The following is a 13,806-nucleotide window of genomic DNA, read 5'->3' on the forward strand; positions in this document are numbered from 1 at the left end:
AGGCTAATAGCGCCCGATAATTTATATATATATGTTCAAAAGTAGTAACTTTAAGAAAAACATACTTGTTGGTCTGCCAAATAGACCGCATATAAGTAAATTGCTCTGCAAATCGATCGTCATGCATGAAGTTGCTTGTTGAATTCCTTTTTCGATCTTCGTCCGATGACATAAAAATCTTGGGAGGATACGATCGAAATCGTATGTAGATGGCAAAAGTATCGTCCATCTCGGCATGAATGTCATCCCCATAGTACGACGAGTAATGATTTTTACCTATACGAGCACGTGAAATATCGTTAGAAATAAAAACGTGCCAATGAACATTTAAATAATGAAATAGGAAAAAGGAAAAGGAAAAGAAAATATAGTATGAAGCCCAAAGGGCTATTGTGCTCGGCAAGCCATAGGCCCAAAAGGGTAGAGAAGACGGGAGTAGCTTCTCTTGAGCGAAGAGTTTGCTTGTGCAGTTCGCGTTTCTTGCGTATATGTGCGGGAGGAGCAATTTTGAATCCTCTGATGCGGGGTCTTGCGGGGCAAAAAGATGTTTTTGCGGAGCGAATGCGGAAGAGACCCTGCGGGGCTGCAGAGGCTACGTGCAGGGGCTGCATGCAGGGGCAACATGGGGGGTCGCAGGGGCTGCAGGGCAGAATCTGCGTGCGGGGCTGGCTGCGTGTGGGGCTGCATGCGGCTGTGATGCGGGGGCTGAAGGGGTGCGTGCAGGGCTGCGTGCGGGGCTGCATGGCTGTTTGCAGGGATGGCTGCAGAGGCTGCGGGGAGGGCTGCAGGGGGCCTGCAGGGACAGCTGGGGGGTCGCAGGGCAGCATGCAAAGGTGTTGCAGGGGCTGCGTGCAGAGGCAGCGGGGATGCAGAGGTAGCAGCGGGGGGGGGGGGGGGGGGGGCTGCTGCGACGGGGAGCAGGGGCTGCGCCGACGAGGAACGTCGACAGGAAGATGTCGGAGGCCGGAGACGACGGTGGCCGGTAGTGGAGAAGAGAAAAAATTTCTAGGGCTCTAAAAGTTCAGGGTTTTAGAGCAACGTGCTGATAACGTGTTTCAGGATGAAATAATTGTGTATTATTGAATGATATGGGGGCCTATATATAGGCATTACAAAACCATAATCCCGTAGGATTCGGAGTCCTAATCTATTACGGAGATGCTAATCTATCTCCTAACAGGAAACCTATTAGGCTAAGACATACACAAGGGTAGAATAGTAATTCTCCCAGAACAATACTATTATTTTCTTATTAATTTACAATTAACCCTTGTTAATTTCATTTCTTAATGTAAATTTTAAACATGTCATGAATGATTTACGAACTTCATAAAGTTGGTTAAGCTACTGAACGGTTTGACACCAAATAAGGGTTTCCAGTTATAGTAGTATAGATTGTGAAAGCTTCAAAAATGATTCAGGAGTACCTATCTCAACATTATTTGAAACTCACAAGCTTTTGAGTTCATCATATCATTACATCTTTGATACAGTTAAAGTAAAAATAAAAAGTGCAAATTGTAAAACGGGAGTGCAAATTCAAATTCCCATTATTATCAAAAAAAAAAAAAAAATTCAAATTCCCATTAAAAAACCATCCACCCAGAAAAAAAATAAATTAGAAATGAATTATAGCTTAGGAAATGAAATAACTCAGCATCATCATAAACCCCCATACTCCTCCCCACAGTGAAGAACCGCCACCAACATCATATATAAACCCCCAATACAAGGATCCAACTCACTCTCTCACTCCTTCCTTCTCAAACTTTTAGGGTTCGTCTCCTCCAAAGTTCCCGCCAAGAAAATCCCCAAATTCCAATGGGCAAAGACGACGAGGAGATGCGAGGCGAGATTGAGGAGCGGCTAGTCAATGAGGAGTACAAGATATGGAAGAAGAACACTCCCTTCCTCTACGATCTGGTCATCACTCACGCCCTCGAATGGCCGTCCCTCACCGTCGAGTGGCTGCCGGACCGGGAGGAGCCCGCCGGGAAGGACTACTCCGTCCAGAAGATGATTTTGGGGACCCATACGTCGGAGAATGAGCCCAACTATCTGATGCTCGCGCAGGTCCAGCTGCCGTTGGAGGATGCCGAGAACGATGCCAGGAGTTATGACGACGATAGGGGCGAGGCCGGAGGGTTTGGATGCGCTAATGGCAAGGTTTGGTTTTTGGTTTTTGAAGGAGTTTGGGTTGGTTTTGGAGATTTTAGGGGTTTTTGAGTAGATAAAGTTGTGGAATGGAACAATTTAGAGTGAAAAGTTGAAGAATTTGAGAGAAATTAGGAAACTTTATGTTGTTTTTTTGGTTACTGTAGACTTGTTTTGTAGTAGTATGATTTTGGTGGAAGGTTAGAGATTTGAGGTTTTGAGTAGATAAAGTTGTAGATTTTGAATAGTTTGAAGGAAATTAGGAAACTTTATGTTTGTTGTTTTGGTAATGTAGATTTGTCGTTAGCAATCAAATTAGGAGATGAGCTCGACTCCTCCGGTTGAAATGAAACGGATTTGAAATTGGGCATATACCATATGGACCAACCCTTCCAGCTCTTTGTTTGCGTCTGTTTTTGAGTTGTGTTTTACTTTTTTAACTGTAATCAAAGTTGATCCCGATGAGGGATGGTTATAGGGTTTAAGGTATTGATCCCTTATAGTTGAACAGTACGGATAGCAAGGGTTGGAATCATCCCATGAATTGTGTAGACATGGAGAAGTATAAGACTATGCAAGTGGCATATTGTATGAGGGAGTTGCATGAGCTCATGCCAATTAATATTTCAATTAGACCACTTATTTGGTTTATGTTGTGTTTGATTGTATCCTTCTTCATCCAAATGAGACTGACGTACATGAAATGTTATTTATATATTTTTGAGTGCTTGTTAATGATGTTGTGTGCTTTAGTATTGAAGTTTTTTTTTTGGATATTTTCTTCAGGTGCAAATAATCCAGCAAATAAATCATGATGGGGAGGTTAATCGGGCTCGTTATATGCCTCAGGATAAATTTTATATTGCCACAAAGACTGTCAGTGCAGACGTTTTTGTGTTCGATTTTAGCAAACACCCGTCTAAGCCTCCTTTAGATGGTGCATGCAGTCCTGATTTGAGGCTCAAGGGTCACACCACTGAAGGATATGGTTTATCATGGAGTAAGTTCAAGGAGGGTCATTTACTCAGTGGTTCTGATGATGCACAAATATGTATGTGGGATATAAAAAGTGCCAAGAACAAAACCCTGGATGCTACTCAGATATTTAAGGTACTTGTCTGCATCTATTTGTGATATATTGCTTTTCAAGTTTGGATTGAGTTGCATATTAACTGGTGTGGAGAAAGGCTATTGTTAAACATGGATGGTCGCAGTACTTGGGTTTTGGATGCAATCTTGACAGATATTCTACTTGCATACGTATGTAGTTCAATGCTTCAACATAATGATGTCAACTATTGTTTAACTGTTTATGAATCAGGTCCACGAAGGTGTTGTGGAAGATGTAGCATGGCATCTGAGGCATGAATATTTATTTGGTTCTGTTGGTGATGATCAATACCTTCTCATATGGGATCTCCGGACTCCATCAGTTACCAAGCCTGTCCAATCTGTAATTGCTCATCAAAGTGAGGTGAGTTATTAGAATATCATTCCCCCTCCTCTAATTTAGATAAATAGCATTTGCTATGGATCAGTGACGTTTATCAATTTGCATTTAAAATTCAGTTCACTCTGTTGTGTAAATTCAGTGCTTACTTATGTGCTACAATGATTTCTATATGCTCTAAATAGTGTGGTAATAGTGTATTTAGCCACTCTTTCTTCAGCAATCAAAGTGATCTTACCAGTGGAATCACATTGTCAACAGGCATCTCTCTAATACACATGTAGCAGGATCAATGGGTTTGGCATTGTCCCTGTAAAAAGTTGTTTCATGAGAATATTTTTTTTTTTAACTTCATAAACACAGGCACAACATTTTCTGTTTAAATTAGTATATAGCTATTCAAGTTTGTTGCATACAAATCAAAGAGTCTGGGAAACCTTGGAAAGGAGTACAAAACTTGGGGAAACTCTTGAAGTCTAGGACAACAACAGTTGATATTCATGAAGCTAGGATATATAGGATGTTATGTAAGTACAGTCCTGCCATCTGGGACTGTTTTTCATGGACAAAGAGAGGAATGGTCAACCACTATTAAAGTGATAAGTTCTGATCGGTAAGTTCAGAATAGCTTTGAAACCAGGTTTTTTGGATCCATTAAAATAACCTGATCGTTACTCATCTGGAAGTTTCACTCTCTTTTCAGAAATTTTGTACCTCATCTTCTCTGTCTCTAACTTGAGCTCTCTCACTCACTACTTTGTACTTCTCATTCAAGTCTTGTAACGACTTAAAAGTATAAAATCAAGAAATCTTTGTCTCCTGGGTTTGAGTCAAGGCTGAGGAACAATAACAAAGGGCAGATCCAAGACTGATTCTTTTCAAATCATAAGAAAAACTGATGTTCCAATTTTTTTTTGTTTATGTCAAACATTGATTATTTCTTTAATTTGGCACTACTTGTTATGAATGGATTTATCACTTCGTTTAGGACCACATAACTTCTATTAGGTCCAAAGGGATATTGTTCATTAATGCAAAAAAGTTGCTTATTTTTCTGAAATTCGGGATTACTTGTCATCAAAGCTTTTAATAGGAACAATTGTGCAAAAGATGGTTGAAATAGCTATTTTTTTGGTTGTATTATCTTGGTGGCAACCACCACTCTTTTGCTTCCATTGCCTGTAGAGCTAATTGCTAACTAAGTTGAAGTAAAATAATATCTCTGAATAATTTAGAGACTATATAAGTCTTATGCTTCTTCTCAACTGATGATAATTTTTTTTACATGCTATTAGGTAAACTGTTTGGCTTTCAATCCATTTAATGAATGGGTGGTTGCAACTGGTTCCACAGACAAAACTGTCAAGCTGTTCGATCTACGCAAAATCAGTACCGCTCTTCACACCTTTGATTGCCATAAGTAAGTTTCTGTCCGTGGAGCTGATAGCTTAAAATAATTGCAAATTGTGTTTAATAGAATATGCCTGCAAAATGCTAACCTCAAATTCCGTCTTTTGTAGGGAAGAGGTTTTCCAAGTCGGTTGGAATCCAAAGAATGAGACTATCTTAGCTTCCTGTTGTCTTGGCAGGAGACTGATGGTGTGGGATCTTAGCAGGTACTCCCTTAAAAAATCAATTGCATCACATCATTTAATTACATAGGGAGGTGATTTGAGGTTATTGTTTGCTGTTGTGCTAGAAAGCAAAAACATGTTAGATGCATATTTTCTTTGAACTGTTGTGAATCTATTTTATGGTCTGGTTGGGTAGTCCAGATTAGAGCATCTCCAACCCACAACCCGAAACCTATAATAGGTTTAGATTTTGCAAAATTTCATCTCCAACCCACAACACAAGTAGACCTGACCTGATATAGGTTTTACCCAAAAATCCTCCTATTTTGACTCAACCATTCAGGAGGAATCTTATTTTGGTTGGAGTGTGGCCCCTACGTTAAAGTATTTCTCACTATTCATCTTGTGATCAAATAATGATATAAAATCAATAATCACTGGAATAAGTTTAGGTTTTGACTTCATGGTTCTAAAATTTGAATTTAGGGTTGGGTTTTAGACCAAAGGTTGGAGATGCCCTAAGACCTATGATTGGTCTGGACAGCTAGATCAAGCTAACTGTGTTATAAGATGGAGACATGTTCACATAAAGATAACAAAAGTTGTTGTGTTTTATTGTGAATGTAGTTTGAATACTTTGATATGCAGAATAGAGGGACACTGTTTTATTGGGGTTTAGGATACTGGCCCATTTATGAGGACATCATTATCAAACCCTTTAGGGTTTATGAGTGACAGAAATGGATAAAGAGAAGATCTTACCCACTGGATCAATTGAATTCAAACTAGTTAGCAAGTTTTAATTAGAGAACATCCCATTCATCTCTAGCCATCTCTATTTATGTGGTCAAGTCTAATTCATCTTGGACTTTAAAAGTTACTTTTCTTAAGTCATGTATGCTTCAGCTTCTGAAGTCTGAATCTCGTCTTTAATTAAGACGTAAGTTAGTCACGTAACTGATAGTTAATGGGAGTGCAAGTGCCTTATGGCAAGTCATGGCTTGATGGAGTAAAATTATCAGAGTTTTCTGCTGAAGTGAAATGTATATAGGCTACATGGCGCACATGACCATGCTTTTTGGTTCTTCTCGTGTTTCAGAACGAACAAGATTAGCGAACCTAAAGTACTAGTGAAGGCTTGTACTTTTTAAGGTACATGGGTAGTTTGATATTGAGCAAATATGACATTACTGTAATAAGTAAATTATGCACTAAGTATATCTAGGTATGGAGGACGGCAAATGCAATTTCATATATATCCAGAAAGTGAAAAGTCACAAGTGTCCATATATATACATACAATTGCCACCAAGTCATGTAATATACATTGTTTGAAATTACATGCTTAACATGATAGATGTGTCCCACTTTAGAAGGGTTCTATCCTATCTGTGATTGGCGTTGAGATGAACGTTTTGAATATGCAAGGTTGTTATTTCCATTTCACTATCTAAGACCATTTTCAAACCAATAGTATGTATACCATTGGTGGCTGTTTATTTTAAGTCTATTCATAGCACTGGGTATAGTTGATACTGTTTTAAATAAAGTCACAGCTTATATTCGATAGTTCTTGAATATTAGTCCAAAACAATGCGGCATCAGCTGTAGCACTGGGTATATTTGGTTACACCCTCTCCATCTTTTTTTTCCTCTCTCTCTCTCTCTCTCTCTCTCTCTCTCTCTCTCTCTCTCCTTCCTCCACCTTTTCCTCTCCACACCTGTAGAAGGGTTATATATTTCCATTTGACAATCTAAGACCATTTTCAGACCAATATAGATGGCTGTTTTTTTTGTTTTGTTAAGTCTGTTAATAAGCTAGGTAGCTGGTAGTTGTCTGACTTGTCTCCATCTTCTTTTCCACTAATTTGGTTTCAACCAATCTGGTACATTTCTAAATAGATACATTAGGCCGCTGGCATATCAGGATGTTAGTATCTGGCATTTAAACATTGGTTAAACTGCTGATAAGATGAAAAGCCTAAGCCAATGCACTGTTATCTCGCTTCAGAAGACTGAGATAAACTTCTTGTTCATGTGCTATGCATGAGATACCATGTACAAAGTTTTAGTTGCCGGTACTTGCATGTCATAGTAATGTATCATTCTATACACTTGCATGTCAACATATCATTCATGTAACAATTTTGGGTTATACAGAATCGATGAGGAGCAAACACCAGAAGATGCAGAAGATGGACCTCCAGAGTTGCTTTTCATTCATGGTGGTCACACCAGTAAAATATCCGATTTCTCTTGGAATCCATGTGAAGATTGGGTTATATCTAGTGTCGCTGAAGATAACATACTTCAAATCTGGCAGATGGCAGAGAATATATACCATGATGAAGATGATTTACCTGAAGAACCAGCAAAGCAGCCTTAGTCTAGCTTCTTAATACTTAAGATAGCCAATGTAGTCAGAAGTTAATTAGAGATGGGGTCATAGCCCTTTGTTTGTCTATGTTTCTCTTTGACTTTATTACCTTCCCGGCTTCCCCCTTAATTGCATGTGAGAATCTGTGATTTTCCTAAATGTTAGATCAGTGTTGTATACATTGTATTGACCCATGCCCAAGTAATTGTATGGAGCACTTCGGCGTGGAAGTAAGTTTGTAAGAAACTGCTATTATTTTAGTCATATTGGTACCATAGCTTTCTAAAAATTGTTGCTAAAATTTATACATGAATCGGTAAAATGTGTTCACTAGAACAACACTCATTTCATATTAGTGCTTGAAAACAATGAGAAATTATGTAATACATGTCGATGCCAATTGCCAAAGGCAATACTAGACAAACAGCCTAATGCTCACTGAGGACTGAGCTGTGCTGAATGTATTGTATTTGTAGGTAATATTCACTTGAAACAGGTCGCACGTCGAATATACCCTACATTGTTGCATGAACACCAATATACTTTGCAAGTTTGCAACTTGAATCATTTCAAATGGTCCTGAAGTTAGTCAGGCTGTGCTTACCGATCCAAAAATCCCAAGTAGTCTGGTCACATTCATTCGTTAGCTGTACACAGCTCTGTACCCTTGCTCCGCTCCGCTGCCTTGTCACATGTGGCTGACATCAGGCCAAAAGAAGATACAGAAAAACAACATAGATAGTTTCATCATGCACAACACAAATAGACTGTCGGCTCCTCGATGCCTTATAAATATCATCATTACCATCCTACCAAGTCAGCCATTGTACACGAAGCAACCATATGTATTAGGCGCTCTACACTCCAACTATCCAACCATATATAGCTATGACGATGAAATTGGTTCAATTTCTCATGGTGACCATACTAGTTCTTGCGTCGGCTACCTACAAAAGGGTCTTAGCAAGTGATCCGGATATCGTTTCAGACTATGTTCTCCCCGAAAACAGCACATCAGTTGATGCTACTTATTTTACATTCACTGGATTCCGCACGATATTTGAGCATGTACCTAAAGCCTTTAACACAGCAAAAGCAAGTATAGTTGAGTTTCCTGCTCTCAATGGCCAGAGTGTCTCATACGCGGTGCTTCAATTGCCTCCGCAGACGCTCCTCCCACCTCATACTCGCCCTGATGCTACCGGACTTCTGTTCCTCTTGGATGGTTCCTTGGAAGTAGGCCTAATAGATACGAAAAATAATCTGTACACGCAAAAGCTTCAGGCTGGAGATATGTTTGTATTTCCCAAGGGACTAATACATTATCAGTATAACGCTGATTCTCAATTGCCAGCCACCGCCATTGCAGCATTCGGAAGTGCAAGTGCTAGAACAGTTGCGGTGCCACCTTCTGTTTTTGCTTCAGGTATTGACGATGTAATTCTTGCCAAATCCTTCAAGACAGATGTTGATACTATCAGAAAGATCAACGCTGGCTGGCCTCACTACTAGCTATCAGCGGGATTATTTTAAGACTCCAATGACTAGTTTCATGTAGTTTAGTCTTGGATGCAAAGCTGGATCTATTTAATTACGTACTCTAATGTTGTTCACTTGATTGGCTTTCTTTTTTGTTTCAATGTGTATGGATTCATGTTACTTTTGTCTTTAATCTATCTCTTAATAGATTACTTTGTATTCATTGAAATGATATTGGCTTATAAATTACGTACTAAGATATATATATATATATATATATGCAGGATGAAATAATTGTATATTTATTAAATGATATGGGGGCCTATATATAACCATTACAAAACCACAATTCCGTAGGATTTGGACTCCTAATAGATTATGGAGATGTGAATCTATCTCTAACAAGAAACCTAGTAAGGCTAAGACACACACAATGGTAGAATAATAATTCTCCCGAAACACTCCCCCTTTGTCGCATGCCTAGGTTGCATGGCGCACAACGTTGTCTTGGTAGAAACCTTGTCAAGCAAAATAAAAACCTCTTGGGTAAAACAAAAGCTTGATGGAATAGAAAAAGAGCACAACGCACCAACTACTTAATAATCTTAACATGTGATGTAGACTCCCCCTGAAGTCTACCAAATTCTAAAGTTCCGATAAACAACGCATGCCAATGGTCTTCACATGTTTCACAAAAGTAGATTTAGGCAAAGACTTAGTGAACAAATTTACAACATTGGATTCTAAACTCACTTGATTGATCTGAACATTCAAAAACTTCTGTTGTTGAACATTATAGAAGAACTTGGGCGAAATATGCTTTGTGTTATGTCTTTTGATGAAACCTAACTTGGTCTGTTTTATGCAAGCAACATTATCTTCATAAATGCACGTTGGTTGATCAATTGTAGAGACTATTCCACAAGAATCACGAATATGACGAACAAATAACTGTAGCCAAATACATTCTTTAATTGCCTCATGGAGAACAATGATCTCTACGTGATTCGAAGAAGTAGCAACAAGAGATTGCTTAGTGGATCTCCAAGATATCGTTGTTGTAATACCCCGAAATTTGGTATTTACTATTTAGTACTCTAAGATTATATTAACTTAGAATTAATTCAATTTTTCTTCTAATATTTCTCTTTAGAAACCAATGATGCTAAGGTTCATACTTTCAAAGATAGAAAATTTCTATTTGTAAGTATTAGATCACGATTTGAATACGTTAGCTCATATTCCTGCATATACTCGATACTTTGTAATCGAGTTTAAGACTAATACTAATAATATTATCTTTTATGCATTATATTAGTATTAGATAGTGCAAATATATTGAAAACCTTATTAAAGGAATATACTAAATTCCTTTACTTTTTAGAATAACAGATATAAATGTGTTTGTTATATCTACATATATATATATATATAATCCTTATGTCAATATATTTTGAACCTAACTGATTTATTTTTATGTTTTACCCCATCACACTATTTTTTTTCCAACAACCACACTATCTAGTTAGGCCATCACTCAATATTAATTATTGAGAATGGTATGTGAGAATTGAACTTTTGTGTTCCTTCTTGGCTTATTTATAATTGTGAGCTGCCTTAAGTTTTCTTCACACTTCAAAATCAGAAATCATGCAAGTCTAGAGTTTCCTTAGTTGATAGAAAACTCAACCATCTAATGTTTCTCAAGCTAAAAGTTTAGCCTTCACTCTTTCACTCTTAAACAAGTTTCTTCTTTACAAAAGTAATCCAACTTTGGATCCACATCAAAACATTCCTTTCACCCCTGAAATTTCAAGGTAAGTACATCTTACATCCTTATGATCTTTTGTCTTTTAAGATTTATTAAAGTGCATAGCTAAGGATAAAATGGAAAAAACCATGTTTTGATAAGAGTTATATTTTTGTATTTTATAACATCTGAGTTTGTCCAAGATAACAATAACATTAAATTTCTCATGAAAAATGCTTGAATTTAGGCTTTTGAATCACTTAAAAATATTTAGAAATGAAGAAGTTATGGCTAATCAAAGTTAGAGTTAATAAACTCACTGAAAATGTTTTGTAGCACTCACAACTTAAAAAACTCTCATCTCACTTATTTTTAAACCATTTTCCACAAACTTTATATCAAATTAAAGTATAAGACCTCTACTTTTAATCTGGAAAATTTTAGAAGAAATGATAAAATTTTTGTTACAAGTAGAATATGTAGACATCTAAGATGATATCTTGATGATCTGTTTCTACACTGCTACTGTGTTTGAACTTTTTGGACTCAATGATTTTGAACTGGACTGTATGACTTATCTTATGAGATTCCTTACGAAAAATCCTTGAACATAGACTCTTCACTTGCCTAATTTGGACGTTTATTGATTGAGTTATCGATATGGAAAGTTGACGGACTTTAACACTATTATTTAAATGACAATTGCTAGCTTGGACAAAGACTTTCCTTATTATGGGAGAAATGACCACTAATCATTTGACTACTAACTAATACTATCTAATTACTTTTAATTTAAAGTACATTTATTTTATTTGCTCATTTACTTTCAAGTTTAGTAACTTGTTTATTTCATGCATACATTGAGTTATTGATAAATATTTAAATCTTGGTGTAAGATTATACACTGAGCTTTCACCTTGAGCAGTCTTAGAGTCTCCCCAACCACCTTGATTAGAATCTTTTCATGTCCAAGCACCTTTCCTTTGTCACTGTTATTGTAGCTAGACCTCCACTTTCCCTCTGGATTGCTAGACTCACCAATAGATCTAAAATGTCCTCTTGTAGCCATAGCAATCATCTCACCACTAGGTTAAAATCTATTTATTATGTCTATTTCCGCAGCCAGCAATTGAGCACGAAAATCCTTTAAAGGCATTGAAGAATCTCTACCACGAATGATGCTCTTGATTGTTGAAAACTCATCAGGAAGACCATTCAAAGCCACCACAATATTATCTTCATCATCAATAGCTACACCAACAGACTACAATTGATCTCTTGCATGTATAATCCTCAACAAGTACTTGTCAATACTATCAGCTCCTTTCTTGATAGTCTGAATATCAGTCTTAAGCTGCATAATATTTGGTCTTGACACTATGGAAAATCTTTCAATCAAAGCATTCCAAGCATCCTTAGCACACTTGCTTCCCACTATCACATCCATAATGTCATCATCCAGAGTTGCCATCAACAGACCAACTAATGCCTTATCAGTCTTTTTCCACACTACATAGGCTTCATTAACCTCATTAGTAACCTCACAATCTTCTGTTAAAGTAAACTTTGGAGGACACACATTGCTACCATCAAAGAATCCAAACAAATCATTTCCTCCAAGTACAGACTCAAACTGATAACTCCATTTCACAAAATTACTATCAGTCAACTTCACTGTAATAGTACTCAAGATTGAGCTGATCTCATTCTGTGTGATTCCCATATCTTCTGACAGAGGCACAATATTCACAGCTTCGTTATTATGAATAACAAAAGCTTGTAAACTCAATATCCAACAATGAACTGCTTTCTATCATAACAATTTTTTTTTTCCAGAAATTCTCAATCTAACACTCGGTTATCTCCAAAACAATTATGATATAGTATCACTTCAAGTTATGATCTATTATCTCCTTGTTGAAAAACAACCACTTCTTCGTTATCTTGTATTATCAAATTGAACACAGTCCATAGATTTCGTCTTCTAGATATAATCTTCACAAATCAACACGATAATCATCATCTATGAGAAAATCCAAAGCTTCGATGAAATTTTATCACACAATACTGCTTGAATCACATATCTGAGATTCACTACTTTGATAACCACAAACAAGATCACAGAGGCTCACAAAGTATAATCGAGTCTAATTTGCAGGCTCACAAGCGCAGCTTAGTTGAATCTATGAGCAAATAGAATAAGAACAACAATCTAGGGTTTTTAAGATGCGGAAGCTTAAACATGAAGCGATCTAACCACACAGAGTCTCAGAATCAAGGGCCATGGCTCTGTTACGATGATAACATAATGCTCATAACTAATCTGCAATAGCTCAAGGTTGAAGATGAAGGAATCAAGAAGATGCAGAGCTCTGAAGCTTTTAGAAATATCGAAATGAATTCATCATCTATCCAATTATTACAACCCAAGGCTATTTATAGTTTTGGACAAGCCTAACAAATATTACATTACAAAAAGCAGTAAAACGGAAAGCAAGAAAGAAATTATTTGATGATAGGTCAGCGTCTCTCTTCACCATCAAGACGCTCTTCACCATCAACTGACAGTTGTAACCCACCGGTCAATCAAGTCAATATCCTAGCCTCAACATCTCTCAACAATGACTGGCTAAGGTCAACTAGAGCTGACCATGGTTGAGCTGCCAAGTTTTTTCCGAAATATATAGTAACTTGTGTTTGTACAGTTACTAGCGAACCCCGTCCACAATGGGTGGGCAAAAAATCCTACAAGAATGGGGCATGTATATGACTCTTGTCCCTACATTGATCCTAAGAAATGCAGCAGCCAAATTAGATAGGTGGTCAATCACTCATCTCTCGACTCTTGTACGTATTTGGCCAATGATCCACGCGTAAATAACCTATTCAGCACTTTTAGCCGGCTGGAAGAAGAAAACATAGAAGCCATGCAACAAGGTAAAATTCATAACACAACGTATAAGTTTGCGTTGGTAAAATGCATGGGCACATGCATGCATCTATCTCATATCTAGTGGGCAAG

At 37.4% G+C, this 13,806-nt stretch overlaps 2 protein-coding genes across 2 annotated transcripts; both read left to right on the forward strand.

Annotated features, from left to right (window-relative positions):
- Positions 1-1,690: 1,690 nt before the first annotated feature.
- Positions 1,691-7,828, forward strand: LOC126801769 (WD-40 repeat-containing protein MSI1). The gene is made up of 6 exons (XM_050529228.1): positions 1,691-2,166; positions 2,941-3,264; positions 3,476-3,628; positions 4,900-5,024; positions 5,125-5,220; positions 7,339-7,828. Exons 1-6 carry the CDS (start codon positions 1,822-1,824, stop codon positions 7,562-7,564), a joined length of 1,269 nt encoding a protein of 422 aa, XP_050385185.1. The 5' UTR covers positions 1,691-1,821; the 3' UTR covers positions 7,565-7,828.
- Positions 7,765-9,067, forward strand: LOC126803538 (germin-like protein 9-3). The gene is made up of 2 exons (XM_050531328.1): positions 7,765-7,785; positions 8,408-9,067. Exons 1-2 carry the CDS (start codon positions 7,765-7,767, stop codon positions 9,065-9,067), a joined length of 681 nt encoding a protein of 226 aa, XP_050387285.1.
- The last annotated feature ends 4,739 nt before the right edge of the window (positions 9,068-13,806 follow it).

The sequence above is a fragment of the Argentina anserina genome, chromosome 7 (genome assembly GCF_933775445.1).
Source record: "Argentina anserina chromosome 7, drPotAnse1.1, whole genome shotgun sequence".
Taxonomy (NCBI): Eukaryota; Viridiplantae; Streptophyta; class Magnoliopsida; order Rosales; family Rosaceae; genus Argentina; species Argentina anserina.

Coding starts and splice junctions, on each gene's coding strand:
- LOC126801769 (XM_050529228.1), top strand. CDS start 1,822: ATGGGCAAAGACGACGAGGAGATGCGAGGCGAGATTGAGGAGCGGCTA. Junction 5,025..5,124: donor CACACCTTTGATTGCCATAA/GTAAGTTTCTGT, acceptor CGTCTTTTGTAG/GGAAGAGGTTTTCCAAGTCG. Junction 5,221..7,338: donor ATGGTGTGGGATCTTAGCAG/GTACTCCCTTAA, acceptor TGGGTTATACAG/AATCGATGAGGAGCAAACAC.
- LOC126803538 (XM_050531328.1), top strand. CDS start 7,765: ATGGAGCACTTCGGCGTGGAA. Junction 7,786..8,407: donor TGGAGCACTTCGGCGTGGAA/GTAAGTTTGTAA, acceptor CATATGTATTAG/GCGCTCTACACTCCAACTAT.